Source organism: Perognathus longimembris, chromosome 13, assembly GCF_023159225.1.
Source record: "Perognathus longimembris pacificus isolate PPM17 chromosome 13, ASM2315922v1, whole genome shotgun sequence".
NCBI lineage: Eukaryota > Metazoa > Chordata > Mammalia > Rodentia > Heteromyidae > Perognathus > Perognathus longimembris.
Genome location: NC_063173.1, coordinates 54952604 through 54980194, shown reverse-complemented (window position 1 = coordinate 54980194; position 27591 = coordinate 54952604). Strand labels below are relative to the sequence as shown.

Here is a 27591-nt window from a genome sequence, read left to right as displayed (position 1 = left end):
CCCCCCTCCCTCATACCAACCCCCAACATCAGCATCGGGAAGCACACTAGCCAGCCAGCTGTTCTACGGAGAGACAAGTGAGAATAAAACCACTTCTTTTATTTCCCAAAACCTTCGGGGTCGGGGAAACCACGTGTGAACAGTTCCGATTGGTTCCCTGTGGGCAGGGCAGCTCGGCCTCTGGGGGAACACGCAGCAGCTAGTTGGTTCTTGTTTATTTGGGGAGAGTGTTTCCATGGTAACCCGGAGGTCTCTTGGAGGAGCCAGCTGGCCTCTCCTGGCCAGCCAGCCAGAGCTAGGGGGGGGAAGAGCGGGCTCCCTCAAAGCCGACCCCCCCCATCACCCCCAGGTGTGAATCTAAATCTAGTGGGTTACAGCTGAAAAAGCCCCGGCGTGGGTCCCTCCCAGTGGGACAGCTGCCCGTTGCTGCCAGCAACCTCCCACCCCATTTCTCAGACCCCCCCCCCCCCATACTCCGGTACCTCATGGTGGACTTCCCCTCCTGGGCCTCCCCTCCCCTACGATGGCCTCAGCAGCTGAGCCCAGCGCTGCCCACTGGGGCAGAAACAGCTAGAAGAGGCAGATTGTCCTGAGACGGGCCTTGCTGCCACCCTCCCTGTAAGAACATGTTCTGAACAAGAGGTTAGAAGAAACAAAGGTTAAAAACAACAGTGGAAAGACAGGAGCACTCAGGAGAGAGGCTGAGAGCCGGCCAGCCCCCGTCAGGTGCCCAGAGACTGTCGGGTACGTGGGGAGGGGTCTGCGCCCTCCCCTAACCGAGCCGACGCCTCTGCTGAGCCCACACCTCGGGGCCTCCCTTCGGACCACGGCTGCAGCCTCTGCAGTCAGGAAGATGATGGACTAGATCCTGGGGCTCTGCTCCCGTGGCGGGAGAGGGAAAGCGACATGTCCCTGGGCCTCGAGGTCAAGGTTCAGGGCTTTGCTGCAGGCTGGAAGCCCCCCCGGAGCAGGAGGGAGGCATAGGAGAGAGACCAGGGCACAGCGCACGCCTCCCTCCAAACAGTGTGCCAGGGACAGAAGGAGGGAGTTTGGGGGTGCAAGAAGAAGGACAGTCCCAGGCCAGACTCTTGGGACCTCTGATCTCAGATCTCTACGAGCAGAAGCTGGAGGCAGGGGCAGAGGCACCTCCTACAGCCGAGGCTGGTGGGGGGGGGGGGGGTGGCGAACACAGGATGATGGGGAGGCAGAGAATGAAGGGAAAGGAGGAGAGGGAGATAGAAAGGGAGGGATCCATGAACTGCTGCGTGTGTACCCCGGCCTTACACAAGAACTTCTCAGAAGGAAAGCCCGCCCCTCCCTCGGGTCCTCGTCCCCCACACCTGCACCCCGTCCCCCTGGCTGCCCCGAGGGCTGCCGCTTCATTTGTGGAGGTAGGCGTCCAGCCACAGCTGCCCCGACTTCTTCAGGGAACTGCAGAGAGAGATGGGGGGGGGGTTGGGGGGGGTGATCAGGGTTCAGGTACCAAGGAAGCCCCTGGGGACGAGGGGAAGGCGTCTGTCCCACGGGGTCTCCAGGGCGAGGGATCCCAGCTGGAGACCTCTCCGGATCTTCAGCTCCCGCCCAAGGCCCCCCACCCCCGTCTCCCCGGAGCCTCAAGGACCCCCATACCTGATGATGTCCAGCAGGGCCCGCAGCAGTGGCTTCTCCTGGTACTCAATGCCATGCTTGGTACACAGTGACTTCACCAGCGGGGCAATCTTGTGCAAGTTGTGCCGGGGCATGGTGGGGAAGAGGCTGGGGAGACAGAGGCAGGGGGAGCATGAGATGCTGGGGGCTCAGCCACACACACACACACGCACACACACACACACACACACACACACACACACACACACACACACACACGCCACGTCCCTTCACGGGCTAGGACGTCTGCAGCTAGGACTCTGTGTCAGGCCCTCTGGGTTAGCAACCGGCACCATGTCAAGGGTAGAAAACTGGAGCCATGGGGCTGGGAATATGGCCTAGTGGCAAGAGTGCTTGCCTCGTACTCACGAAGCCCTGGGTTCAATTCCTCAGTACCACATACATATGGCTCAAGTGGTAGAGTGCTAGCCTTGAGCAAAAAAGAAGCCAGGGACAGTGCTCACGCCCTGAGTTCAAGCCCCAGGACTGGCAAAAAAACAAAAAAACTGGAGCCACGAACAGATGGCCAGCATAATTTCCAAGAAAGGAAATGAAGCTGGATGCTGGTAGCTCATGCCGGCAAGCTTACGTACTCACTCGGGAGACTGAAAGCCTGAGGACTGTGGTTCAAAGCCATCCCAGGCAGTGAAGTCCCAGGGACTCTGATCTCCCATTAACCAGCCAAGAGCGGTGTGTGTGTGTGTGTGTGTGTGTGTGTGTGTGTGTGTGTGTGTGTGACATGATTCAAGCAGCACAACACTGGCCTTGAGTGAAACACTAAGGGACGGCGCCCAGGCCCGAGTTCAGGAGGGAGGGGAAGAAAAAGAACAAAATGAGAGAGAAAAAGAAGAGACAAGACGGGAGGAAGAGAACAGGGACAAGAGACCAGAGCAAGGCCAGCCCTTGGCCAGCTGTGCTCCAGGAAAGCTCTCTAGCCAAGCCTCAGTTTCCCAGTCAACACAGTGGGAGTGTTTCCCCTGCCCTGCTTGCATCCCGGGGGTCACGAGATGCAGGTGCAAGCTCCAACCGCAGTGCTCAGGCCTGACGTGGGGGAGCACCATCACCGTAGCCATTCATCCACCCCCCCACCCCAACCCCCCCTTCCCCAGCCTGGCCGGGTCACACTACTCACTGGTGCTCGATCTGGAAGTTGAGATGCCCGCTGAACCAGTCATTGAAGAAGGACTGTTCCACGTTGCAGGTGGCCGCCAGCTGCAGAGGAGACAGGAGGAAGGTCCCAGGGCCTGGCCCTTGCCCTCACCATGGCTGGCTTTACTCCTGAGTCCCAGGGTCCCAGCTTCATCCACCATTCTGCCAGCCAGCCTCAGTCTACCCGCCTAGATCCCCCGCTGTCCCTGCCACGCAGGACGCGGCCACCTCTAAGGGTGCCCGGCACACTCCTAGGATGGCCGGGACAGCCACAGCTGGGGGCAGGGGTCCCGGCTCAGGGCTCTGGCTCGCCTCACCTGGCTACTGAACCAGTCTCGGTAGTGGTCCAGGTCGATCTCCATGACGATGTGGTTCATCTGCGTGACCCACACAAACCAGTGGCTCTCCAGGAACCTGGGGGGAGAGAGCACAGCGCCGAGCTGGAGCCCCCAGCCACACACCCCGTGACCTTGCCAGGCCGACCCTCCTCCGGCTCACGCCCCAGCCCCGCCGAGGCACCCGGCGGGACCGGCAAAGCTGGGGTACCTGATGAAGTTGAGGAAAACGAGGGCTCCCAAGACGCCATAGAAAGGGATGTAGGTAGAGAAGAAGCGAATGTAGTAGCTGATGGCCCAGACCAAGTCCTGAGGGGAGAGACAGGATTAGAGCCGTCGTACCCCCACCTCCCCGGCACAGGCCTCTAGGAAGTTGGGGATCCAAGAGAGGCCACACCTCCCTAAACTGCCTACCTGCGAGGGTCTGCACAACTGCCTTGGTTTCCAGGAAAATGGAGGGAGGAGGGGGAAGGAGAGTTACCAGCTGAGGGGCAGCTCTGGGCTGGGGGATCTGAAAGTGGATAAAATCCACCCATCTCCCCAACACATGAGGCCCTGTCTCTCTGGCCAGCACCCCCAGCTCTGCAGTGGCAGGCCGGGTGCTCTATAGAAGGACCCAATGCTCTCCACTTCCTCTCCCACCAAGCCCCATAGGTCCTGTCTGGACCACCACAAGGCTGCCCTCGGCTCCCAGCATCCCTCTGGGGCCACAGAGCTCAGCAGGATTAGGAAGCTCTTTCTCCTCAGCACCCTGGCCCAGCCTGCTCCTGCCCCAGGGCCTTTGCAATGGACGGAGCATTCTCTGCCAGCTGTGCTCAGAGTGCATTTCACAGGGGACTGGCCTGTCACAGGGAAAACAGGCAATAAGGGTTCGCATCATGGATGAGGAAGTGACGGATTCCAGAACTATTTACGAGCCACAGGTGGCTACATTTAGTGACTGCTTGGTTGTGAGGCATCTGGCTTGGCCTCTGCTTTTGGCGTAATGGGGAAGAAGGGCTACCAGTTGGGACCTCTAGAGCCAACAGAATGACGACCTCGCTCTGCGGGGCCGAGGGAAGGTAGATTCCCCAAGTTCTCCTGCTTCTCCTCATATTCAATGCAAGTTTATTATTCTGCCAGGTACCGGTGGCTCACACCTATATAACCCTAGCTATTCAAGAGGCTGAAACCTGAGAATCATGGTTCAAAACCAGGCCCGGAAAGTCTGTGTGACTCTTAACTCCAAATACCAAAAAAAAAAAGCTGTAAGTGAAACTATGGCTCAAGTGGTAGAGTGCCAGCCTTGAGCAAAAACTCAAGGACAGCAAGCTACCTAGGCTGCCCCGAGTTCAAGCCCCAAGACTGGATGGCACGCTTGCACACACACAAACACACACACGCACGCGCACACACAAACACACACACAGGAAAGAAGAAAGAAAAGGAGAAACATTGTTCCTGTTTGGAGTTAGAAATGGAACTCAGGCCTCGTGCACTCTAGGCAAGCGCATTACTACAGAGCTACATACATCCCCAGTGCTTTTGTGTATCTGTGGTACAGAAGTGTCTATCTGTGTATGTGTGCATGTGTACATGTGCTGCATATAGGACAGATGGCAGTACGTGGTAATCATATGAGGTCATATGATATATGGTATATACACAGGTACACACACACACACACACACACGGGCCGATTATCTATCTCAGCACATTGCTACAGCTACACATTTCTTGGGGCCCCCTGCACCACGGGCAGGGGTGGAGAAGACCCAGGAGCTCCACAGAGCAAGGCAGGGAGAGCAGGCAGAGAAGAGCCCAAGAGCTGGGGCTGGGAAGGTGACAGGAATGAAGCTAAGAGGAAGTAGTTGCAGTGTGCGGCCCAGCCCAAGGCCAGGATAGCGAGGCCTGGAGCGTACCCAGCCAGCCGTGCCGGCTTGTGCAGGGGCCAGGAAGCACACTCCCTTCCTCTGGAACCTTCCTCAGAGTTCTCTGAGTTTGTCACCTATGTGTGGGCCATGTCAGGCTCCACATGGGGGGGACCTGGACTGGTTGGGGCTTTCTCACCAGGCAGAATGTTTTTTGCTGTTGTTGTTGGTTGTGGGGCTTGAACTCAGGGCCTGGGTGCTCACCCTGAGCTTTTTTGCTTGAGGCTAGTGCTCTACCCAATTTGAGCCACAGAACCACTTCTGGTTTTCTGGTGGCTAACTGGAGATAAGAGTCTCACAGACTTTCCTGTGTGGGCTGCCTTCAAATCGTGACCCTCAGATCTCAGCCTCCTGAGTAGCTAGAAGTACAGGTGAGAGCCACTGGTGCTTAGCTAGCAGACTTTTTTTCTCTTTCTTTTTAGGCCAGTCCTGGGGCTGGAACTCAGAACCTGGGCACTGTCCCTGAGCTTTTACTCAAAGCTAGAGCTCTACCATTTGAGCCACAGCGCCACTTCTGGCTTTTTCTGTGTATGTGGTACTGAGAAACCAAACCCAGGGCTTCATGCATGCTAGGCAAGCACTCTACCACTAAAGCCACATTCCCAGCCCATCAGAATGCTTTAACGCATGGGCCGCTAGCTAGAAGCCAGCCCCATGTGGTGACAATCCACGCATCTCCACATTGCCAAGTGGACCAACAGAATCGGAGCTGTTGGGAACTGCTGGCCCAGGCAGGTGCCTCTGGCTCTGCCATCTGACACTGTGAACACAGCCTGATTTCCCTTCCTGCTCTTCCCTCTGCTGCTTATGGAGCAAGCACTGTAAACAAAGAAAACACAAGCACATTTGCATGCATGCGCACACGTACACACGGCCCACCTTCCATAAAAACTGCTTAAAACATCCCACCTGGTCCCCTGACACACACACAGACGCACAGACACACACACACAAACACCCTTGCTATAAAGCTGGCTTAACCACCCCACCCGGCCTCCTAGTCAGCAGCTCAGCACTCTAAGGCCCAGCTACTTTTCAGCAATGCCTTACCAAAGCCTAGCTAAATCCTACTGGAAACGGCAGGCCTGGTAGGGAGAGACGGGAGAGCTGTGTTTCTTTTCTGTCTGTCATTTGGCTGACTCAGAAACACACCTTCCCATGCGTGGCAGGACAGGGCCGGCAGGCCACACCTCCTCCTCTCACCCTCACCGCTCCAAGATCCGTCTAGAAGCAAAATCCAGAGGCAGGAGCCTCCTGCCCAGCCCTCACGAACAACACAGAACGCGCAGCAGCCGGAAGCCCCACAGTGCTCCATGAACAGGAGGTGGACTGGGATTGGGGGAGGGGGTACAGGCCTCGGGAGGCCATGCCACCCTTGGGTGTCACCTGGGTCAAGTCTCAAAGTCCAATCTCTAGTACTCATGAGGGAGACAGTTTTTTTTTTTTTTTGGGGGGGGGTGCTGTTGTTCAGAAAGGCCAACAGTAGCTATCACGTGACTAGGAACACTGCCACCTTGCACAAGGCCACAAATGCACACCTACAGGACCTAAGGTCTCCTCGGCACCCTCCTGCAGTCCTCTCCAAGGACCCTTCCTCCTCCTTCCTTCCTCCTCCCTCTTCCTTCCCCTTTTCTTCTGTACTGGAAATTGAACTCAGGGCCTGGGTGTTCTCCCTTAGTTTTTCCGCACAAGGCTAGCACTCTGCTAACCTGAGTCACCATTCCACGTCCAGCTTTTTCCTGGTTAATCGGAGGCCAGAGCTGCTCACTCTGAACTGAGCGCTCAGCTTCCTGAGTTGCTGGGTGGGATTACAAGTGTTAAGTCACCAGCGCCTGGCTTCCCTTCTGCTCTTGGAAGCAGAATCCAGAAGACCCCTGCAAGTCAAGTCTGTTGTCTGGGGTGGAACTGCACCATCCCCATTCACGATGTTGAAATTCCACTGCCATTAACTTCAGAAAGTGACCCTCCGTGGCTGGCGATGACTAGGTAATAGGAGGTCATTAGGCTGAACCATGTACCAATAGATGGGCGTTGGGGAAGAGACAGGAAGGGCAGGAAGGAGCCCCCCTCCCTGCTGCGGGAGGGGCCTGGACCAGGTCCCCCACCCCCACCCTCACCCCTCCTCCCAAGGGCTCCGATGGGGATACAATGCATTCCTCTAGCTTAAGCAGTCCAATGTGGAGCTCTCTGTGACACCGTCTTAATAGCAAAGGAACCTGGACCCGTCAGGGCCCAGATGCAAAGGCTGCCGTGGCCCTCAGGGTCCCCTGTGTGTGTGTATTTGGGGGAGGGGGGGAAATGACCTCTAGGATCATTTTACTGTGGCTTTCTTCTTCTCTGCAGGGACCCTAGAGGGAGGGCCTTGAGAGCAGTAAGGGGGTGAGCGCATGCCACTACGCTACTCACTGGACACGGTGTGGAGAACAAACCAGACAATTTACGTGCGGGTGGGGATGGGAGGGAAAAACCGGGCGCGAGCAAGGGCAGGGCTGACAGTGTCCAAAAAGAAATCGACTCCTTCCTTGTCTGATGCACGGAACTGTAACCCCTCTGCTCGTCATCTTTAGCAGCACAAGTTAAAATTGCTGCCCCCCCACCCCACGGCAGGGGAAGATGACTGAGACCCCTGCTCCCACCCTCACCCCAGGCAGCACCCCGCCCCGACTCACCACCCAGTCCTTGCGGATAAGCATGGTCATGATGATCTGGTACTGGAAGTACATGGGGATGAGCAGCGGAGGCCCGACTACGGAGAGAGCAGAGGCTGAGTATGCGCGCACGGACGGGCCGGGCCGGTCCACCCAACCCACCCAGCCCCGGGTGAGGGGGGAACCAGCCAGGCGACCAGGCCAAGAGGGGTCTGTGTGGGCTGCCGGGGCCTCTCCTCCTGGGACAGGCCCGGGGTGGGGTGGGGGTGGAGGTGGGGGTATGAGGTGCTTGGTACTCACTGAGGAAGAAGTACTCGTGCTGGTGATTGTAAGGCAGGTATTTCAGCTTCTTCCGGCCATACTGAAGAGAGAGGAGAGGTGGTGAGTAGCTGCCTCCATCCAGCCACTGTCCCCGCCTGGCAGCCTGCGCCCAGGGCCTGCCTACGCCAGCAGTGGCCAGCGGCCGGAGTCCTCTCCTCGGGGGCCGGGGGGTAAGCACTGCTGGAGTTCAGGCTTCCATTCAATCAGTGCCCAAGGCCACCAGAGGGGAGCTGGCTGTGCGGGGCTTCCCTTTGTGTGTTCACGTCGTGTTCAAGTTCCAGGCTTGCGACCCAGGGCCTCAGTCGGGCTAGGCAAGCACTTCACCACCAAACCTGCCTGGGATTTGGGATTTAAACCTTCACGCAGGCCTGGACCTTTGGAGAGAACCCCTGGGCCCAATTCCAGCCCTCTGGGAGAAGCCAGGGGATCGAGGTCTCTCTCAGGCACTCCAGGGAGGGCCACAGCCGCTGGGAGAAAACAGGTGAAGGCCTGGGGATCACTAGTAGTCATTAGACAAGGAGTATCTACTCCCTGGAGCCTTCTGGAACTTTCTAAGCACTAATCACCTCTCCCCAGAGAGGCATGGGCAGAACAGGAGAGACCATGCACAGACAGGCTGAGGGCCACCACATAGCTGGCCATTTGACACCGGGAAATTCCAAGGCCCGGCTGGCTAAAAGGCCCCTGGGTCTTCTCTCCCGCAGCGCCGGGGAGCTGTGGAAGGAGCCTGGGCTGGGAGCCAATAGGCTGGAGTTGGTTACACTCTGCCTCTCACCTGTGCGGGGGCTCTAAACAAGTTGCCCGGCCTTTCCCAGCGTGCTTGGCATGAAAGTCACGGGTTCTAAGAGGGCATGCGCGCGTGAGAGGCCAAGCAGATGCCCGGGCATTGCCCTCACTCCCCCCTCTCCCCTCATCCACGCGGCTTAGGCAGGCCGCTCCCTGCTTATGAGCCCTAGAAGATCAAGGCATCACAGGCCAGGCACCAGAGGCTCACACCTGTCATCCCAGCCACTGAGCAGGTTAAGATCCAGGACCGTAGTGGGAAGCCAGGCCCAATAGCAAGGTCCAAGATTCCATCTCTAGTGAACAGCAAAATGCTGGGCTGGAGGCGTGGCTCAAGTGGCAGAGGCCAGCTACCATGGAGAAAGCCAAGTGATCACCAAGCCCCCTGAGTTCAAGCCTCAGTACTGGCAAATACACACACACACACATACACACACACATACACACGCACACACACTCACACACACACACACACACACACACCATAAGCAAAACCAAAAACAGAACCCAGCCACGAGAACCTCAACAGAGTGGGACAGATTGATGGGCACTTGAGGTGACACACAGAGAAGGAACTGCAGATCACAATCTCCGGGGCAGCCTATGGGCTCCCACAAGGCAGAAGCCACGGGTGGCCACCAAGCTAGCTTGTCCCAGGGGACTTGCATGTCAGTACCAGCGTCCCCGGCCCCCCCCAGAAGTGGTCAGGATGGCCTCCGGTGGCCCACCAAGGTCCCCCCCCCCCCGCCCTTGTTCCCAGAATGGACATCACGAAACAGTCTGACGTGAAGATCAGGGCCAAGGCGGCCTTGGGCAAAGCCCAGGCAGGGAGGCCTCTGGGGAACGTTTGATGAATCCCACAGGACAGGACACTGGTCCGTGGGAGCCTGCGGCCCACACAACAGGACCCGGGTCTTGGGCTGACCTCCTCCCGCTGAAGCGGGGGAACTGGCCTCCGGATCCACCCCAGATGTGTGGGCTTCTCTATCCTAGGCCCCCAGCTCATCCCTTTCTTCTCCAGGACTAAGCACTGGGGATGGTCCCCGAGCCAGCAGAGGCCAGGGGAGTTCCCTAGGGAGGAACTTATGAGGGACACAGGGGCGTCCCTGGACCTCAACTGAAGCTGCCGTGTTTACTGGTTTACAGTAGCAGAGATGGCAGCAGGGCTGCCCTCAGCCACTCCCAGCTAGTAGCACTGCTCCATGGGCAGTCTTCCAGTGCCCCCAGAAACTGACCCACAGACCCTCCCTGGGCAGGGGCAGGCCCCCAATCCAACCTCGGAGGATGCTCAGCCTTACGGACCTGGGCTGATGATTTCAGTAAATTTCCTCTCTTTCCTGAGTGCTGGGTTCCTGGCTACAACCTGGAGGCCTGACATGAATTTCCTGGGGTGGTGGAGGGCCTCACAGGCGAAGCAGACATGAAAAGCACCCTCAAGACCAAGTTGCTGGTAGCTACTCAGGAGACTTGTGAGACTCTTATCTCCAATTAACCAGCAGAAAGCTGGAAGTGGAGCTGTGGTTCAAGAGGTAGAGCTCCAGCCTTGAGTGGGAAGTTAAGAGTGCCCAGGCCCTGAATTCAAGTCTTGACAGACAGGCAGACACACATACACACACACACAGAGCATTCTAAGGTGACAAACAAAATGTTAGTCATTTCACGTGTGCACACACATGAAGTGACACACCACTGCACGCCTGTGTCCACTCCCGGGGTCTTTAATGGGACAGGTGCAAGGGTGCTGTGCCCAGCCTGGCACTTGTCTAGAAACCAGAAAAGACAAGGGTAGGCTGGCAGACACCAGGCCCTGCCCTTTGTGAACTCTGCATGGATCCCTTGGCCAACGGCTTGGTCAGAGCTTGCTAAAGAGCAGAGAAGGGATGAGAAGAGATATTCTGGGAGGCAAAGAGTGAGCAGCGGCTTCTTCGTGAATGAGACAACCGGAGCCACCCAACAAAACCAGTTCCCAAACGCCTGCAAGGTGGCCTGGAGCCAGACAGACCCAGCTCCGATGTGGGCGCTGCCTTTTTCTAGCTCTAACTTGGGGCAAGTCATCTCCTGTCTCAGCCTCAGTCCTTCCTAGCTAGAGGGCTGATCACTGCTCCTGCCCCAAAGCACTAAATAAAGCCCGCGTGGCACTGCGCATGCCCAGAGCTCCCCACAAGCGCTGAGCTCCGGACGCCACTCCCCAGGAGTCAGCCGGAGGCCGCAGGGGCGGCCGTGCAGCAATCACGAGAACCCTGCGCATCTCTCTCTCCACTCAGGAACGTCTCTGCCCATGCAAGAAGAACGCTCAGGAGCCCAGGCAACAGCTTTCTGTGGCTGGACCCTGAGAAGGAGACGGAGACACGCCCAGAGCTCGCCTTGAACAGGGACAGCCCATTTCCAAGGCAAGCCCATCGCAGGCTGGCCCAGGCCTGGCAGCGAGCCTGGCCCTCTGCACTCGGCCTCCCCCAAGGACCACGGGCCCCGCAGCGGGACACTGGGCGCATGGGAGGGGCTTTGTAGTCTGAGAAAGGAGACAGGGCTTTCCTTGTTAGGGCTGGAAGGAGAGCGGCCCCAAAGCCTGGCCACTGTCTCTGGCAATCCCTAAATTCACAGGGGGAGAGAGAGAGAGGGAAAGGAGAAAGTTCCATCACAGCCACCTTCAGGCGCGGACAGAATGGCAGGGTCCCCAGCCAGGGGCCCTGGTTCCTGGGGGTCACTCATGGCCCACTGGAAGCAGGAGTCCTAGGGTTCAGCTGTGGACAGCTGCAGACAGCAGAGGCACCTGCGGAGGGGTTGTGAGGGTGCGATCTCAGGCAGTCGCACCCCAGGAACCCACTTAGCGCACTCCAGGATAATGCCCGTGCTTTGACATGGCCAAAAAACAAAAACGGGGTGGGGGATGGGCAAAGCAAGACTGCTGCCATGTCATCATATTTAATTCAGCGCTGGGAGGTCCCACCAACGAGGACATAGCAGCGTGGATGGAGCCATTAGAAAGAGATTAAATTGTCCTTATTTTCAAGACGATCATCTGCCCAGGAAGCTCGAAAGAACCAACTGGGGAAAAAAAAAAACTGGAACCGTAAACTACTAGCTGGACATAATCAAGCCAGATATGGAGAGCTTTTCTGGGAAACTTTTATTAGGAGAAAAGGGCACTTCCGTAAACAGAGAGAAAGGCCTGGCTGCCGGAAGGGAAGGCAGAGAATATGATGCACTTTCTTTCAAGAACAGGGCAGGTCAGCTGGGCGCCTGCGGCGCACCCCGGTCATCCCAGCTACTCAGGAGGCTGAGACCTGAGTGTCACAGTTCAAAGCCAGGCCAGGCAGCAAAGTCCTTAAGACTCTCACCTCCCACTAACCACCGAAAAACCAGAAGTGTAGCCGTGACTCAAGTGGCAGAGCGCCAGCCTTGAGCGAAAAAAGCTCAGGGACAGGGCCCGGGGCTCAGCACAGAAAAGAGAGAGAGAGAGAGAAAGAGAGGGGGGGGGACGGCACCCAGCTCACCCCACATGCACCCCAGAGGAAGACAGCCCAGAGCAGACTGTGGGGCTCAGGAGAGCTAGCTCCATCGTTTAGAAGGGGTCATGGAGGCCCCTTAGGGGCTGGGGAAATGGTCTCACTTCCTCCAGTTCCTGGACAACAGCTAAACACAGAGACACAAAGGCATAAGACTGGTTTTAAAAAACACATGAAGAACTTCCGGCGGGGCGTTTTCAGGAGCGCCTCTCATGCTGGCTCCTCAGGAGGTGGAGACACGAGGATGGCAGTCTCCCACCTCCACCTCCAGAGCAAAAGTACATACAGGAGCTTATGTGAACCACCACTGAAGCGAAACAAGGACGGGCCATACAGCTCCAGTCAGAGCACTTTCCTAAAGCAACCATGAGACCCTGGGTGCAAACCCCAGTCCTGTACACAGAAAACAAAACCTTCTCACCCACGAAATCTCCAGGGAGGAAACTTCACACACACACACACACACACACACAAACACACTCTCTCTTGGGGTTTGGGGCTCAGGGCCTGAGCACTGTCTCCAGCTTCTTTTTGCTCTACCCCTTGAGCCACAGCACCACTTCTGGCCTTTTCTATTTATGTGGTGCTGAAGAAACAAACCCAGGGCTTCATGCATGCTAGGCAAGCGCTCTACCACTAAGCCACATTCCCAGCCCCAAGTTCTTATCTTTTGCAAAGAAAGAAATAAAAACTCTTTTCTCCAAAACCTGGGCTGGTGGCTGAAGACTCCCAGGCCTGCCACAGAGGGGCGGCGGGGGGTGGGGTGGTCCTGTCACCACTGAAGAGACCCCCAGCCCCTTCTGAGACAGCACTGTGGGCGACCAGGAGCCCAGGAAGCACAAGCCCTTCTCTTCCCGAGTCTTGGTGGAGGTGGGAATCTCCACGGCGCTGGACTCAGTCTCCTACACACTGCTGGCAACTGGACAAGCAGCTCCTGCAAACACCATCCCCATAGCCAGCCCCGGTGAGTGCAGGAAAGACGAAAGGCGAGACTGGTCTTTTAGCGGCCAGGGATACAGAAAGACTCGTGTCACAACAGCCAGGCGTCCTACCACAGGGAGAAAGGAAACCTGGGTGCTCGCTACAAGGCCTCAGCCTAATCAGCTCTGCTATCTAGACAACCTCAATGGAAGCTAGCCGCAAGCTGTTTCCTAGAAGAAAGGCAAAAGGCACGTATGTATTTGGGCCAAAAAAAACTCCGCAACCGCTCAGCCCAGCCAGCTGGAGAGGCAACACTTCTCCAGAGCTCAGAGCTAGGACTGATTTCATACCACGATGACATACCCTGTCACCAAAACTGTGCTTCTGCCCAGAGAACCCCTTAATGGGGAGAGAGGGCTCCACTCCCCCCAACAGGGCTGGGGACATTGCTCAGTTCATGACACCACTGCGTACAAGGGTGAACTGGCTCCCTTCCCAAAGGCTTCTTAGGCTCCTACTCTGACGTGGTGGTCTTTTCTTCCTCTTCCTCCTCTTAATCTAGTGAGTCTCTTGGTTCTTTCTTATTCTAAGGAGGGAAACAGCTGGGGCCCCTGACCTCCTGGGGCCAGAACCCAGGGCCCTGAGCAAGCCTGACTGCCATTCTTAAGACACAAGGATCTGCTGGTAACTTCCCATCATCAGTGCACGCAACGCAGATGCACTTTATTTTTGTAATGCATTTTATTTTTGTAAATGAAACCTTAATATAAAAACTGTACTTCAAGTAGGAGCACACAAATGGAGATGGGGGAGAAAAAAGGTGGGCAAATGTAATTGTTGAGCTCCATAGCTTGAGGAGGGGGCATGGGTCAACATGCATTGTACCCAGAGCCTGAATGTTTAAAAACAAAATGCATGCCAGGCAAGCACTGGACCACTGAGCCCCAGCCCCAGCCCCAGCCCCCCGCTTTCCTGTCTGGAGGCGAGGCAGCGTGGAGCAGGCCGGCCTAAGGACGGGGGCCACATCCTCTCAGTGCAGGACAGAATTCCCAAAATGGTTTCCTTCACGTGACCTAGCCCCGTGGGCCCCCATACCTGAGGCCTAGAGGCTTTCCTCCCCGCTGAACCAGAACCTGACCGCCGACCCCCAGAGAGCTCGAGAGGAAGACGGCCTGCCGTGGAGACCGCGTCTGGACTACGGCAGGGGACCGGGGAAAGCCGGCGGTGGCGGCGGCCGATGGCCCAGCGGCCTGCTGACCCTCTAGGACCCCAGCCCTCCCCCCAGGACCCCCAGTCCACGACATCGCCCGTACCTCGAGGGGCTGCCATTCACCCAGGACGAAGACGTGCAGCATCTTCACATCCGGATCCTTGTGGAAGATGTTGGGTTTGGCGTGGTGCTGGAAATGGCGATGGTTCCACCAGTTGGCGGAGGCACCCTGTGTGGGGAGAGGGGTCAGGGTGAGCCGGGTCCTCCCTGTGTGCCTCAGTTCCCCCAATCAGAGGACCGTGGCAGGCGAAGAGTGCAGATATATGAGGCTAGAGAGCGGGTACTTACACGGGTGCAGGGGGTGACTTCTGCCTCTCTGCTCACCTCAGAGGGGCAGAGCCTCCCGTGCTTGCTCACCCATTGCCCGCTTCCTGGGTGCTATAGTTGAGCGAGGAAAACAGACACTAAGAAGTCTTCCCTACCAGGGAACTAGTATACAGCCAAGAAAAAAGGAAAGCGTGTCCACATCAAAACTTGCAAAACCATCACCTATGTCCAAAGCAGAATCGTCAAAAGTACCCAAAAAGAGTAGAAACAACTCAAATGTCCACCAACAGAAGCAAGGACAAGAAGAGTGTGACACAAGGGTGCACTGGGATGATTGGGCCACGCCGTGAAGGAATGTAACACGGACAGGAGCTATAAACACAGAGGAAGCTGGGAACAGGCTGCTTCAGGAAACAAGCCAGGCACAGACAGCCCATAGTACGTGGTTCCACTCGGGTAGAATCAACAGAGACTTTGCCAGGTGTTGCTGGCTCACGTCTATTATCCCAGCTACTCAGGAAGCTGAGACCTGAGAACCAAAGTTTGAAGCCAGCACGGACAGGAACATCCATGAGAGTCTTAGCTTCTACGAACCAGCACAAAGCCAGAAGCGGAGGGGTGGCTCAAGTGGTAGTGAACCAATCACGAGCGGAAGAAGTTCAGGTAGTGTGAAGGCCTGAGTTCACACTCCAGCACTGATGTGCTTGCCTACGTGTGAGCACATGCACACACACCACCACCACGAGGAACTAGAGGGTTGGGTCCAATGGCTTAGGAGTATGGAGCTTGTAATAATGAGCAGATGGATATATTCCAAGTATATACAACGATCTGTACCCTCTGAATGAGTGAATGGTATAGAGCGTGCATTATATCTCATTAAAGCCTTTTTGGTTTGGTTAGGGCTTTTTTGTGTCAGTCCTAGGGCTTAAACTGAGGGACAAGGCACTGTCACTGAGCTTTTATGCTCAAGCAACTAGTGTTCCACCACACAGTTCTACCTCCAGCTTTTTGGTGGCTCATTGGAGGTTAAGAGTCTCAAGGTCTTTCCCTGCCAGGGTTGGTTTTGAACTGCGATCCTCAGCTCTCGGGCTCCTGAGTAGCTAGGATGACAGGCGGGAGCCACGTTACTGGCTTAGCTTGGTCGTTTGAGGCCGAGTCTGTATAACCTAGTTAGCCTGGAATCTGCGATGCTCCTGCCTCTGTCTCCCGGGTGGTGACGTTACAGGTGTGCACTACCACACCTGGAGAAGAGAACAAAACCCCCTTTTCCTTACTGCCAGGCTGGGGGTTCCCACTGGCAGGGAAGGGCAGCCCCGGGATCCTGGCACGGGACGGGCTTCCATAAGACCAGGAGCACAGCAAGCACTCTAGCTGTTGTTTGTTTTGCTCAAGGCCAGTGCTCTACCATGTGAGCCACGCCTCCGCTCCCAGTTTTTTGTCAGTCAGTGAGATCTCTTGGGTTGATCTGCTGAGTTGCTTCCAACCACGGTCCACAGCCTCGTAAGGAAGCTAAGAGGACTGCAGGGGTGAGGCCGGGGGCCCAGCTGGCCGGTGTACTGTAAGGTCACAGCACACGGCGTCACCAGTGCAAGCTGTCCGTCCTGAATCAGTGTGTGGCACAGGAAGCAAAGAGTGAAGAAAGAAATCAGTCTTTCCTGCTCGTTAGGAAGCAAGAGTGAACTGCAACAGGATGAACGCTCCAAGGTCACCAGGGAGGCGATTGTGGCACACACACAGCCCTGGGGCAGGTGGGACCCGCCCACCCCCACGTCACAGCAAAAAGCGAAAAATGCCCGAGTAAAAAGGTTGAAGTGATCAATGACACATTCATTCTCGAAGCCAAGAGGAACAAAATTCCTGGGAAAAGAGCTAAATGGAAAAGCTGGTGACACCCAGGAAAATGAGGATGGAGGCAGAGGACAGGTAAACACCGCACCGTTCGCCGTCCTCCAACCTAGACAGGTTTGTTGAATGACTCCTTAAAGGAACCAAAGAAGGAAGCGTGGACAGTCGAGGGACAGTCAGGGCTTTCCAGGAATGTCAAGGGAGAAGCAACTGCTACTCCTGCACCTGCTGACTCACGCCTCTGTTCTTCACTGGGCAAAGTTCTACTCATTCCTCAAGAACCTCTCCTGCAGTCAGGCGTAGCGGCTCAATCCTAGAATCATAGCTACTCGGCAGACTGAGATCAGGCAAACGCGGTCAGAGGCTAGCCCAAACGTAAACGTGTAAGTGACCCTATCTCAATCAAGGGCTGGGCATGGTCATACACACCTGTGATCCTGAGCTACAAAGGGAAGCGCAAACAGGAGGATCACAGTCCAGGCTGTGCCAGGTGTAAAGCCAGACCATATCTCCATAACTCAAAAAGGGACGTGAAAAGGGAAGCCCCGCTGCCACACACCACACAGCGAAAGAGGGGTGCTCATCAAACTGGGGAGGAGGTCCAGGCTGGCCTAGCAAGACTATCATGGAGAGCCCTGGGAGGAGATGGGGTGTCAAGAATGTTCCAGAAGCCAAGACAAGGTGTCACTATGTACCCCAGTTGGCCCTCACTCTCCATTCTCCTACCTGGGCCTCCCAGAGGCTGGAACTTCCAGGCAGGACACACAGAGCTGGCAGAAAGGCTCCTTGGTAAAGGGTAGCCAGGGTGCTGAGCAAAGTCATCCCGGAGCGCCAAGCAAGGGGGGACACTGTGTGACCGGCTTTAACAGACAAACTCACCAACAACACTTCCAAGAGTCTCCATTGGGGTTCACTCTGTTCCCAGTCGAGGGAGTTGCTGGGTGTGACAATTTCTGTCCACTGGGGACACATTTAAATAAATTCATCGCCTTACATTGACATAAGACGTTGTAATGGCAGGGCTGGAAAGGTAGCTTAGGGGTAGAGCACTTGTCTAGCTTATGCCGAAGGCCCGGGGTTCAATCCTCAGTATTGGAGGGTTGAAAACAAAGTTAATAGCAATTAAAAGATTTTTTTTTCTTAATGAAGTGAAAATACAATGAATTCTATTTTGGTATAAGTTGACACATTTAAGCTTTAAATACTGTGAGGATTTTGAATACATTGACTTCTTGATTTTAAAGCACTTTCACAATTGTTGGTGGGGGGGAGGATAAACTCTCTTACAATACGGCCTATGAGTGTTATACAGAAGTTTTGTTTGTAGTACTTAGTAATGGGGCTTGAACTCAAGGCCTTAGGTTTGATCGGCTTGCCTGCTCAGTTAGCATTCTGCTATGCCGCCAGCCTGGCTTTGTACTGGTTATTTTGGATATGGAGTCTGTGGGACTTTTGTGCCGGGGCTGGCCTCGAATCAAGATCCTCCAGATCTCAGCCTCCCAAGTAGCTAGGATTATAGCTGGGAGTCACTGTGGATTGGCTTAGGAGCACAGGCCTTTTCTTCTCCTGTGACTCAGTTCAGCCCTGATCTTTATTAGAAGCCTGGATATTATTTTTTGCACTAATTCTGATTTTAAATTGTGCATTAAAGGTTTGTTTATCTTGGTTGACTGCTCTTGGTATTCCCCCTCAGAGCCTGCACCCTGGGCCAGTTCTGCTCTCAACCCTGGAGGCCTGAGGTGAGACGGCAGGAGGGTGGGCAGACTCCGGAGTCCAGATGCAACCTCTGGCTGCAGTCCAGCGCTGGAGGTGTGCAGGTCACCCTCGAGGCAATGCTGGGTGCACCGAGGATTGTGTAAAGCAGAAGGGTAACACCTGGAAACCGGCACTGTAAAAGTTCGTAGAAGACAATTCCATTTCGGGAGGAGCACCTCCCGGAAGAGGCAGAGGATGGGGAGAGCTTGAGCCAGCTACTACAGCGGCATGGAGGAGGACCGTCAGAAGCCCTCCTGCTGCTCTCGGGTCCCCTCCACCTTGCTTACTGGCTACACTGGCTGGCACTCAAACACCCAAGCTGGAAAAGCCAACTCCCTACGAAGAGCCCAGAGGAACAGATGGACCCACGAGCTGTGTATCTGCTAAGTACCAAGGCCGGATTTCAAGCAAGCCACCAGCCTCCTCCCCCTGAGGCTCCCCCTGGGGAGCCATAAGGCCAGGTCACCCGCTCAGCTCTGGGCCCCAGCACCAAGGACACGGCCTGAAGAGGCTGTCTGTCCATCATGCACAGAACCCATATCCCCGGGTGTCAGGATGCTCCTTTTCTGTCAGGGCAGATTTGCGATTGCAGAAGTAAACATCTCCCGTGGGGGGCCGGCCCTCTGTCCTGCCGCTGTCTTCAAGGACTCAAGGCCACGGAGCAGGAATGACCCCCCATTCCCTGCCCCGAATCTGGAACCGGGACACAGCTCATCTTTGTTAAAGGCATGGGGTGGGGGTAGGGAGGTGGGGTAAGAACTCGGGTGGAATGAAATGTTACTTTCTGAAACCGAGGAGGGTTTTATCCAACAGAAAAGTGCAAACATGGAACAAAAGGCTCCACTATGCAAGCCCTTCTCCCTTCACCCCTGAGCTTCTGGAAGGGGTCCAGATTCTCAGAGCTGCTTGGGCTTCAGGCCAGGCAAACTGTTGCTGAAGAACTGGCGACCAGCTCAGTGCTGGCTCGGCCTGAGCCCAATCTGCAAGCAGCAAGGCAAGGACCCAGGGTGACTGTGGTCCCAGGGATGAGGCGCTTAACCCAGACCCAGACTCATCCCCCACCCGGGCAGGGAGGACCCGGCTCTTGTTAGGAAGATGCTGTATGTAGAGCTCATCGAGGGGACAGTGGGTTGATGTGAGAAGTTATTTTCTAGGCTGAGAATATGGCCTAGGGGTAGAGTGCTTGCCTAGCACGCATGAAGCCCTGGGTTCGATTCCTCAGTGCCACATACACAGGAAAGAAAAGGCGGAAGTGGTGGTGTGACTCAAGTGGTAGAGTGCTAGCCTTGAGCAAAAGCAGCTCAGGGACAGTGCTCAGGCCTCGAGTTCAAACCCTAGTACCAGCATATTAACAAAAAGGGGGTAGAGGGAGAGAGAGAGAGAGAGAGGGAGAGAGAGAGAGAGAGAGAGAGAGAGAGAGAGAGAGAGAGGGAGAGGTCTGTTTCTACAGTGAGGATACGGTGGCTCTGTAGGTCTGACTCTGTACAGTGGCAGGGCTCAGGAAAGGAGAGGCATGAAGGACTAGCAGGTCCCCGGGCACAGCCCAAGGGTAACAGAGCCAAAGGACTCGACACCATCCCCGGCGCGGCGGTGGGACCATCAGCTGGGCAGCTCACATTTACCTTTAAGTGGCCGATGACGAACTTGTGGACAACGTGATTCCACTTGGACTTCTGGTAGACAGAAAGGTGGCCGTAATCGTGTTGAAGCCAGCCAGCTTGGGCCTGGGGAGAGAGAGCCAGAGATGCCAGGGCAGGGGGGACAGGGAGCTGGGAGGGGGCTCAGGGGAGGCTCCAAACACCATGCCTCACCTGAGAGGTAGCAAGGACAAAGGCCGTGATGAGGGTAGGAATCCAGCCATTGCCGAAGTAACGAAGGATAAGCCATGCAATCATCTCCATGACGATGATGTGAGCCAGGAGGAGGAAGAAGAAGAAGTGGTTGGTTTTGAACAAGTTCATGTCCTCCGCAGTCTTCTTCAGGGCCCGGAAGTCCTCGGTGATCTGAGCCTGTCGGATCGCAGCACAGAGAAGGGCATCAGCCACCGGCTTTTCCTCCTTAAAAGGGACCTTTGTTTTGGGTGCCAGTCCTGGGGCTTGAACTCAGGGCCTGGATGCTGTCCCTGAGCTTCTTTTCCCTCAAGGCTAAGCACTCTGCCACTAAAGCAACAGCTCCATTTCTGCCTTTCTGTGGTGGTTCCTTGGAGATAAGAGAGTCTTTATAGACTTCCCCGCCCAGGCCGGTTTCAAACCGCCATCCTCAGCTGTCAGCAGCTAGGAGGGCAGGCATGAGCCACTGGCACTCAGCAAGAGACCTCTCTCCTTTTCCACACACAGTGCATCTTCGAAAGCTGTGGTAAGCAGGGGCAGTCAACCCTAAATCCTGCACGTGCCCGGCTATCATGCACTGCAACAGCTGCTGTCACTGGTGTCAGCCGCACACGCCGCAGCCCTGGGAAAGTGGTAGAAAAAGAATCCAGAAGTTTACACCTTGTACCCCAGGGTTCTCAGGGGCATTCTCCACAATAGGCAAAAAAAGAAAAAAGTAAATAAAAAACAAACAAACAAAAACTTCAATATCCATGGATGGACAAGGCCCTAAACAAATGTGGTCTATGCAATGAGGGAATATTATGCAGCTTTAAAAGGGAAGAAGCCAGGCATTGGTGGCTCACAGCCATCACCCTAGCTACAGAGGCTGAGATCTGGTCCCACGCCAGCCTGGATGAGAAAGTCCGCAAGGCTCTTCACCTCCAATGATCTACCGAAACGCCGAAATGCTGGAAGTGGCCCGCACGGTGGCTTAAACGGTACAGCACTAGCCTTGAGCAACAGGGATCAAGGAGAGCGCCCAGGGCCCGAGTTCAAGCCCCAGTACAGGCGTGCGCGTGCAAGTGTGCACATGTACACACACACACACACACAGAGCAGCTGGGAGAGGGCACCACCAGCCCCGGCCAAGTCCTGGCTCCCAGTACAGCTTCTTAGGTCCTTGGGCACCCCGGCGCCTTCTCCTGGGTTGGCCCCCAGCCCCTCACCCTGCACCCAGAGTGCAGACCCCACTCACACTCTTGCCGCGGTCCAGGCTGGGCTCCTCGGGGGCCAGCTCCCCGATCAGCAGGGGCTTCAGGAACTTGCCCACCAAGTCCAGGTCCGGGTGGAAGGCACGGAAGGCATCCTGAGGCAGACAGCGGGAGGTGTGAGGTGGGGCTGAGGCCTCCAGCCATCTGGCCCCAAACACCCCAGTCTCAACCGCAGGACACATTCTCCCCACCCCCTTTGGTGTCCAACTCCCAGCCACTGGCAGAATGGGCCCCCAGAGCTCCTAGAGTTGTGGACAGGTTGGCCCCAGGGACTCAGTGCACACACTAAACAACACTCCACCCAGGGAGATGTCCACCCACACACCCAGAGCTACCCACCACAAGAGCAAGGCCTAGAGGCTTAGCTCAGGGGTGGAACATTAGCATCACAAAAAGACCAAAAAGAAAAGGAGAGGAGGGGAGGGAACAGGGCTTGGCAGTGCTCATCTGTAATCCTAGCATGTGGGAAGCTAAGGTAAGAGGGTTAGGAGTTCAAGGCTAGCTTCGGCTACATAGGAAAAGCTCTGCTGAAAACAAACCAAAAACCAGAGGAAGGTGTGGAAAATGCTACTGAGTCATAAAAATCTTTGCAGTGAGGGCAAGACTGTCTCCCAACAATAACGGCCAGCTTCCTTGCGCTTTCTCTGGCACCAGCCTTTGTTCCATGTGTGTCTAGAATAGCCTTACAAAGCAACACTTTTAACAGAGGAAGGTTTTAAAAAAAAAAAAAACCACTTGTGTGCCGCTGGCTGAGTGGGAAAGGACAAATCCGATCAAAGGGTCAGACAAAGTGAGGTCTGTTTTGTTCTAGTTTTCTCCGGGGCCCTGCGTGGACGCTGAGGAAGCCCAGGCGGTTGGCAGGTCTAGCTGTCCCCACCTCTCCACAAAGTGATCAAGGACCAAGGACCAGGCCTAAGGCTGAGAACACCTTTTCCTGGATCCCCTTCCCCAGCCCCCACAAGGAACCAAAGCCTTTGAGAAATGAACAGAAAGTTCTTGGTAAGGCAATTTCCTGAGAAACAAGGCCCCTGTAGGATCACCATCGAAAAGCAAGCTGCACAGTTCGAAACTGCCTTCACCTCAGAGTTTCCGGCCTGCCCCCTTAGCTGGGCACCCCATGCCCACCCTACAACCTGTTGGGGGGGGGGAGAGGGGGCAAATGGGAGCCCTGCTTTGGCTGCTCAGCATTTCTAGATGGTTCCTGGGCAGCCTCGCCTCCCTAAGGCCAGGGGAAAGGAACAGCCAGCCACGTGCCAGGCAGGAAGCTGGGGACTTTATCTACATGAACTCCCTTCAGCCCAGGAGCCCTGGAGGCGAGAGGGAAGCGCCCCCTTGCTCCAGGTGGCAGCACCAGGCTCAAATCCAGGTCCAGCTGCCTCCAGGGGCTTCTTTTTCCCCTGGAGAAACTTTCTGCCAGTTCAGGGAAGAACCAACAAATAGAGAGTACTTCCGGGAGTGGACTGGAAGAGTCTTGGAATCCATCAAGGGCCTTCTGCCACCAGGGCTGCCCCCGCCTGGAAACGGGCTCCCAGCCCCCTCGTCCAGCTTTCTTGGGGACACAGCCTCATTCCAGCTGCTGCTTGGTACTTAGCAAGACCACAAACTGGGGCGCACTCACCCTCTGTAGAGGACCCCTGGACCCCACAGCTGTGCACCCCTTTAACCAGGCCATACCCATCCGGGCTCCTTTGTCTTCTGTTCTTTCTGAGCACTGTTCTCCTTGTCTTTTCTAGAATCTGCACCAGAGGGTTATCTGGGCCAGCTACCGAGAGCCCTGAGGGCTCTGCCTAACTCTAAAGTCCCCTCTTCATCATGCCCCAAAAGCGTCTCCCACACTAGCAGAAGGTCCCAACTACTGTTTGGCTCCCAGGATGTCGGGCTGTTGCCTGATCCAGCCATGATGCAAAGGGGCGACCGGGCCAGATTCTTATTTCTATTTTTTTTGGAACAAGAATCGGAACCAGGCTCTTTGCTCATCTGAAAGGGAAAGGAGCCAGAGCCTTTCCAGGAAGCTAGCCCAGGACATGGGGAAGAAAAAGGAAGCAGAAAAACAGGAACTGATCTGAATGGTGTGTGTGTGTGTGTGCATGTGTGTTAGGGTGGGGAGCTCACACTGCTGTCTGGGGGAAAGGCGGGCGGGTCAGAACTCCAGACTCCCGAGTGCCAGCCACACTTACTGGTCTTTACCAGCTCCTGCTGGCACCAACACCCAGCCTGCAACGCCAGCTAAAGGACGTCTTCCCTGCCTAACTGCTCCAGGCAGAACTCTGCCCTGCTCTGAGCACCTGGACTAACACCTGTTGTTGGCTGTGCCCAGATCATCTTACAAGGCAAGGCTAGACTGAAAAGACTGCTTTGCACATCCAAAGGCTAGCCCAACGCTTGGGAAGTGTGAGATGAACAAACCCTGGACACACAAGTGAGCAGGAGGCAATTCTAGAGACCAGGACAGTGTAAGAACTGGTGATTTAAGAGGAGAAGCAGAGCAGGAACTCGAGTTCTGAGACAGAGTTTAAGAAAGGTGGGAGAGTTGGGGTGTGTGGTGGCTTCCACCTTTAATTTAATGCCAGCTACTCAGGAGTCTGAGATCAGAGCATCAAGGGCCAAAACCAGCTTGCACAGAAAAGTTCGTGAGACTCATCTCCAATTAACCAGCAAAAGCCAGAAGTGGTAGAGTGCCAGGCTTGAGCGCACACGTCAAGTGAGAGCGCAAAGCCACATTCACACCTCAGTGCTGGCACCAGCAGGGTCAACTGGCTTGCTTTATGCAGGTGAGAGGTGCAGGCAGGGCAGGAAGTCCTTGTGTCATCCTCCCAAGAGGACAAGCTTCCAGAAGGAGGCAGTGGTCTCTGTAGTCAAAGAATCCATTAGCATGGTCACATGCACCCCGAGACACAGACCGGCCTGCACAGGTGGACCAACAAAGCAACCTGGGCATAGGGAATGGATGGCATTGAACACCTCACTCTCAAGTATAACCTGAGATGCTGGGGCTGGACACGGGGGTCCTCCTATAGCGTGCAATGGCCAGCAAGGGGCGGGCGCTACCTAGGTCTCAGGGAGGAGGAGAGCCTTCCATGCCCATGAACTCACGAAGCTGGGACTCTGCTCCAGGTGAAACTCACCTGTTCCTGGCTGTGCCCAGATCCTCTTACAATGCAATCTTTTCTCCCATGGAGGGGGACAGAATTCCACGTTCCACTCCCGCCTTTTTAAAAGAGGAGCAGAGGGCAAGGTAGAGCCTTCTTTTGATTTTGAAAGCTGAGCAAGGCAGACAGGACAGGCTGGGTATCCCAGCGTGTGTGTGTGTGTGTGTGTGTGTGTGAGAGAGAGAGAGAGAGAGAGAGAGAGAGAGAAAGAGAGAGAGAGAGAAGCAAATCCAGTACCTTCAGGCCACTGTCTGTGAATTATTCATCTTTGCGTAGAGGTCCAACTCAGAGCCATGGAGACACTCAATGAATGTTTGATGAATTGTTCCAGAAATGAGAAGCCCCAAGTGGGGAAAGTTATGCACTGACAGGACCACCAGAAAATAAAAGCCGACGTGTGCGTGTGGCACAGGTGACAGAAGCTCTCTGTGCTCATAGCACAGCAAAGCCAAGACAGGCTGTGGATGGAGGAGCAGAAGGAGCGATCAGAGAGGTGGAAATAGGAAGAGAAGGAAGGACACTGGGATGTGAGCTAGCGCTAGCAGAGTTCCAGGCTAAGTGCTGCACAGGAGCAAGGTTTCTGATGCTCAGGACAGTGAGAAATAGGTTAAATGAGATAGCAAGTATCAATGTACTTTGTGAACAAGGAAGGTTAACAATGAAGGTGTGTGTGTGTGTGTGCATGAATATAATTCGCTGTTCATTGTTTTTCTACGCACCTGACCCTCAGGATAGTGAGAAATAGATTAAATGAGATAGCAAGTGTCAATGCACTTTGTGAACAATGAAATTAATAAGTGACTGTGTGTGTGTATAAGTTTCTGTTCAGTGTTTTTCTATGCACCTACCCAGGGCCTTATACCTATCAGGGCAAGCACTCTGCCACTAATCTACAGCCCCCCCCCCCCCAATTTTTTTTTTTTTTTTTGGTGATTCTGGGGACTGAACCAAAGAGTTCAGGGAGCCACGCCCACTCATTTTCTTTAGAAACTTAAAACTCCTCTCCTCAGGATGGATTGTCTCCCGCATCCTGGCTTCTCCTTCTAAGCCCTCCTTTTCGCTATAGCTCCTGGGGGACCCCACCTCCCGGCTGATCCTTCCTTCTCTGAACTTTTTCGGCGGTGCCATCAATCCTTTGCCCGTGCAAGGGGGCACAGCTACTAACAACAGCTCCGCTGCTCATCTAAGATTGTGTGTGATGGATGTAGTCAGGAGGTGCAGCCCTGGCTCCAGAGAAGCCTGGAGGCCACAAGTTCCCAGAGTGCAAGAAGAAGAAGAAGAAGAAGGGGAGGTCCTGGCGGGGCTTTACACAGAGGGCTATTGAGCTGGATGTCCCAGACAGACCTGTGGCCCATCCCTCCAGGGACTGCAAAACCAAGGTTTCAGGCCCTCCTCTCCACGTGGGTTTTTTTTCTTAATAAAATCAATGGGGAATGAAAAAAAAAATCCAACCCGTTTTTCCCTCCCTGGCCTTTGCACTCCGGTCCGCCATAAGGCCCGTCCCTCCCTGCAACGGGATTCCAGTACTCCCCGGGAGCGTGGGAATCCGCGGTCTCCCGCGGGCAGCCACGGTGAGCCTTCCTCCCCGCAGGAGTCCAAGCCGGGGCGGGCACCCAGGTCGGGGCCGAGCTCGCGCCCCCCCCTTCCCCAAACCCCATGCCCCCGCGGCCGGCTGTGGAGAGTGCGGGGGGTCCCGCGCGTCCAGGAGTGGCCATCTTCCAGGCCGAGGGAGCCCCGGGCCCCGAGCGCCCCCTTTGGGGGAGTCCCCCGATCCCGCCCAGCCTGAGCGAGCGCCTGGCGCGCGCGTGCGCGCCGGGGGGAACCGAGCACCGGCACCGCTCGCCGCCTGGGGGACTGGTAACCGGGGCGGAAGGGGGCTACGCGCAGCCCCGACACCCCACGAGCCCCAGCCGGCCCGGAGGGAAGCCGAGGCCGAGCGCGCGAACAGAGCGGGAGGAGTCCCGCCGGCCTTCCCTCCGCGGGCGTCCCCAGCTCCACGCGGAGCCGGAGGTCCGCGCGCCGGGCGCCCGGGGATCCCTACCCCGCGGCGGGCCGGGGAGCGGCGTCCGGCGTCCCCCGGAGCCTTACCGTCGCGTCCTCCCCCGCGTAGTGCGCGATGACCCGGTGGCCGCCCGGGTGCCGCTTGGCCCACGCGGTGACGTTGTAGACCTTGCGGTCCACCACCAGCCACTTGTCGGTGCGCAGGTTGTGCTTCTGGATCTCCTCCCAGCGGAAGGTGGGCTTCGCCGCCTCGCGCTCGCCCGCCGCCTCGCCCTGGTTCCCCCCCTTCCCCATGCTCGCCGGGCCCGCCGGGCTGCGCCCCCCCACGCCCTCGCCGCCTGCCGCCCCGACGGCTGCTGCCTCCGCGGGCCGCTGAGTGCGCTCGGCGCCCGGCTCGCGGCCGGCTTTTGTCTTCTCCTCCTCCCCGCCTTCCTCCTCCCCCTCCTCCCGCCGCGCCTCCTCCCCCTCGCCCTTCGCTCCTCCTCGCCGCGGAGCCTCCTCGTGCGGATCCCCGGCTGCCCACCCGAGTTCCCGGGCTCCCCAGGGTCCCCCCCCCCCCGCCCCTCGCGCCGGAGCGGTCCCTTCCCCGACCCCGCCCTCCGCGCGCGCGCGCGCCCGCTCCCGCCGTGGACTTTCGCCTCCGGCGCCGAACCCGCGGGAAAGCGCGGGGCTCCGCCGCCGCCCCCGCCCTCCCCATCCCGCCCCCGCCCCGCCCCCCTCCCGCCCGGGGCTCCGCATCCTCCCGCGTTCCCCGCCGCCCGGGGTTTCCACAGTGATCAGCAGAGCGCCTGCACCAATCAGGGCGCGTCGCCCCGCCTGCCATTGGCCCAGGAGGATCTTTCGAAGGCCAGCGGGCTGGAGCGCCGGCGGTCTCCGGCCTCCCCGCCCCCGCCCGCCCTGCGCCCCGGCCGGCGACGTGTCCGACTCCTCTCCACCCCCGGGAGGCAGCCCCGGGGGAGCCCAGGCGGATCCCCCCCCCCACCACCACCTCCTCGCCCA

General features: G+C 56.6%; 1 protein-coding gene across 1 annotated transcript; it reads right to left on the bottom strand.

The window, feature by feature from the left end:
• Positions 1 to 1237: 1237 nt before the first annotated feature.
• Fads2 (fatty acid desaturase 2) lies at positions 1238 to 26929 on the bottom strand. Its single transcript, XM_048361154.1, has 12 exons — positions 26680 to 26929; positions 21427 to 21537; positions 20172 to 20369; positions 19983 to 20084; positions 14534 to 14659; positions 7990 to 8050; positions 7711 to 7787; positions 3343 to 3440; positions 3114 to 3210; positions 2780 to 2859; positions 1630 to 1755; positions 1238 to 1431 (listed from the first exon to the last, which is right to left on the bottom strand). The coding sequence occupies exons 1-12, from the start codon at positions 26884 to 26886 to the stop codon at positions 1380 to 1382; spliced, it is 1335 nt and encodes a 444-aa protein (XP_048217111.1). The 5' UTR covers positions 26887 to 26929; the 3' UTR covers positions 1238 to 1379.
• Positions 26930 to 27591: the final 662 nt, after the last annotated feature.